At 32.2% G+C, this 2,485-nt stretch overlaps 1 protein-coding gene across 1 annotated transcript; it reads right to left on the bottom strand.

The window, feature by feature from the left end:
• Positions 1–571: 571 nt before the first annotated feature.
• On the bottom strand, positions 572–1,915 carry LOC110038808 (WUSCHEL-related homeobox 5-like). The gene is made up of 2 exons (XM_020743714.1): positions 1,556–1,915; positions 572–918 (listed from the first exon to the last, which is right to left on the bottom strand). The coding sequence occupies exons 1-2, from the start codon at positions 1,890–1,892 to the stop codon at positions 572–574; spliced, it is 684 nt and encodes a 227-aa protein (XP_020599373.1). The 5' UTR covers positions 1,893–1,915.
• Positions 1,916–2,485: the final 570 nt, after the last annotated feature.

Here is a 2,485-nt window from a genome sequence, read left to right as displayed (position 1 = left end):
TATATATATATAATATGAGTTTCTCTTTTTATTTGTTAAAACGTAATTATAAAAAATATAATAAATGACAATAGAAATTATTCACATTAATGTTAACAGAATTTCTGTCACTATAACTGTCTTATGATTTCAAATTATCCCAGAATTCCAGAAAACAGTAACTAAGGGACATTTACATAAATATGCCCAACAATAATTTAATTATGCTTCTCATTTAATATTTTAGCTTATTAAATTAGGAGAACGCAAACAAAAAGGAACATAAGGAAGAAATTTTCTTTTACCGCGCAGATTGAAACAAGCAAAAAAAAAAAAAAAAGAAAACCAACAAGAATGGGGCTAAATAAATGTTCAGATTCCGCTAACCCTTCAGCTTCTCAATCACATTAATTCACTTTCAATATCCAAAAACCCAAGTGATCAGAGCCGCCCATGCTCACTTCTAACAATTCAAAATTAATCTCTTCTCAATTCCACCCTACAATAAAAATTAAAGAAAAAAAAAAATGAAAAAAGAGATTAAAGCAAAATACTTCAAATCTCTTCAAAAACTAGTCATATTAAGCCTAGATTAGCTTTTGTTAGCACCAAAAAAGTTGAATAATGGCAAGATCTCATAATCTTCTTCATCTTGACCATCTTCATGACATTCAGTTTCCATGGAAGCGGATGTAAGAGCTCTCTCAGACTTCTCCAATATGCCGGTTGGGTGAAGAGGAAAGAGCTGCAGGGTTTGATAAGAGATTTGACCAGCACTAGAAATCGGTTCTATTGTTCTGTTTGAAGCTATTTCCATTCGTTGAAGCTCCGGCAATGGCCTCCTCAAAGCTCCTCCAGCTAAGTAGACGTGAGGGTACTGTGGCTTGTACAAACCAACTCCGCTAACTTGATGCACTTGCAGGCAAAACGGAGAGCAAGCTAACATAATAATGTAGTGAGAATATAATTTTTTTGGAGAAAATATGAGTGCTAATTACAAAATTATATCATTTATCTTGATCTTAGAAGAGTATTATTTACTCGAAGTTTAGGTGGTTGATATTTTTGAATACATAGGAATTGGGTGGTACGTTCTTTTAACAAACAACATGAAAATGTATGGTTGACAAATGAATTTATGTTTGATAATGCATGCAACTAATACATATTACTGTACGTTAAAGTTTGCACACAAATTATATGCAGCATTCGCATTCAAAATAACAGATAAAAAAAAATAATTGCACTAAATTATTCCCTTTAAATGCATATTCTTCTTCATCTCACTGGAAATTCTTGCTAAACCAACAAAAGCAGCGGATCTAAGCAAGAAAAATATTCTAACAAAAGCAATGCCTAATCAAACTAAACCAAAGTCATATGCAGCATTAACAAATTTAAAATAAATATGAGATAATCAAAACTAATCTTTTAAAAAATGTCTCTCAAAACAAAAAAATTTTGACACAATTTTAATTCGCGCATATGTAACAGTGGACATTAAGGAAATGACGATTAGTAAATATATAACACATTAAGGGAAAAAAGATGAACAAACCATTGCTGCAACATATACCTGGCGGCGGTGGCGGTGGTGTTGGAGGCTGTGTCGAAGGGTGGCGGTGCAGTAGACGGCTAAAGTAGGCGAAGCTCTCTTGCTTCTGTTTCTGTCGCTGACGAGCTTTGTGATTTTGAAACCAGTAGAAGACATTTTTCCCTTCAATAGAACCGAACTCCCTCAGCTTGCTGGTGATATGCTGTATTTGATCAGCCGTTGGAGTTCGGATACCTTGCCAGTAAAGACCTTCGAGAATGGTGATCTGTTCTTTGGTGGGATTCCACCTTGTGCTCGGCGAAGGTACCGGCAATGACGAAGAAGAAGAAGGTGGGGAGGGGGGCTTCTCCTCCTCCATAACTTGTCTCTTCCTCCCTCGCAAGATGCTTACCGAAAGGAATGTTTTTTTGAATGTCTTTCGTTGGTTTTATAGCGTGTTATTTATGTTGTTTTACTTGGCTTAAAGATAGTATTTGGCTGCTAGCGCTGGCCTAGACATTGTTTCGTCATTCAAAATTTTTAAAGATTTTGATGTTTGCTTTTATAGTTAATTAATTTTTCTTAAGAATAGTAAATTTTTTTTTTTTTTTTTGATAAATTTAACTATAGAAGTAATATTTTTTTAATGAATTCTAGATTGAGTTTTAATTATGTTGAAATTTTAACGATTTTAAATGAGTTTTGATGATCCCGTTCCAATTTGATCATTCCCAACTCCAATCATATTTTTTTAGATTTTAAAATATAAGACTTAAATTTATTTAAGATAAAAATAATAGAATTTATTGAAATAAATTAAATGTATCAGCCAATGAAAATTATTTAAACCAATTTTGAGAAAAAAAATGATCAACATATTCTGAAATATTTTGTGTAAAAGGAAGAACAAAAAGTCATTAAATAAAAAAACTATGATTCCATATATTTAAATACAAATCGAAAATTACATCA

Source organism: Phalaenopsis equestris, unplaced genomic scaffold (assembly GCF_001263595.1).
Source record: "Phalaenopsis equestris unplaced genomic scaffold, ASM126359v1 Scaffold233944, whole genome shotgun sequence".
Taxonomy (NCBI): Eukaryota; Viridiplantae; Streptophyta; class Magnoliopsida; order Asparagales; family Orchidaceae; genus Phalaenopsis; species Phalaenopsis equestris.
Note: the sequence above shows the minus strand (reverse complement) of the source record. Positions and strands in the feature narration are given on the sequence as shown.

What these genes read in the sequence shown, in the direction of transcription:
- LOC110038808 (XM_020743714.1), bottom strand. Translation starts at nt 1,892, where the DNA reads ATGGAGGAGGAGAAGCCCCCCTCCCCACCTTCTTCTTCTTCGTCATTG. An exon ending in ACCACCGCCACCGCCGCCAG is followed by an intron (nt 919 to 1,555) that starts GTATATGTTGCA and finishes TTATTATGTTAG; the next exon opens with CTTGCTCTCCGTTTTGCCTG.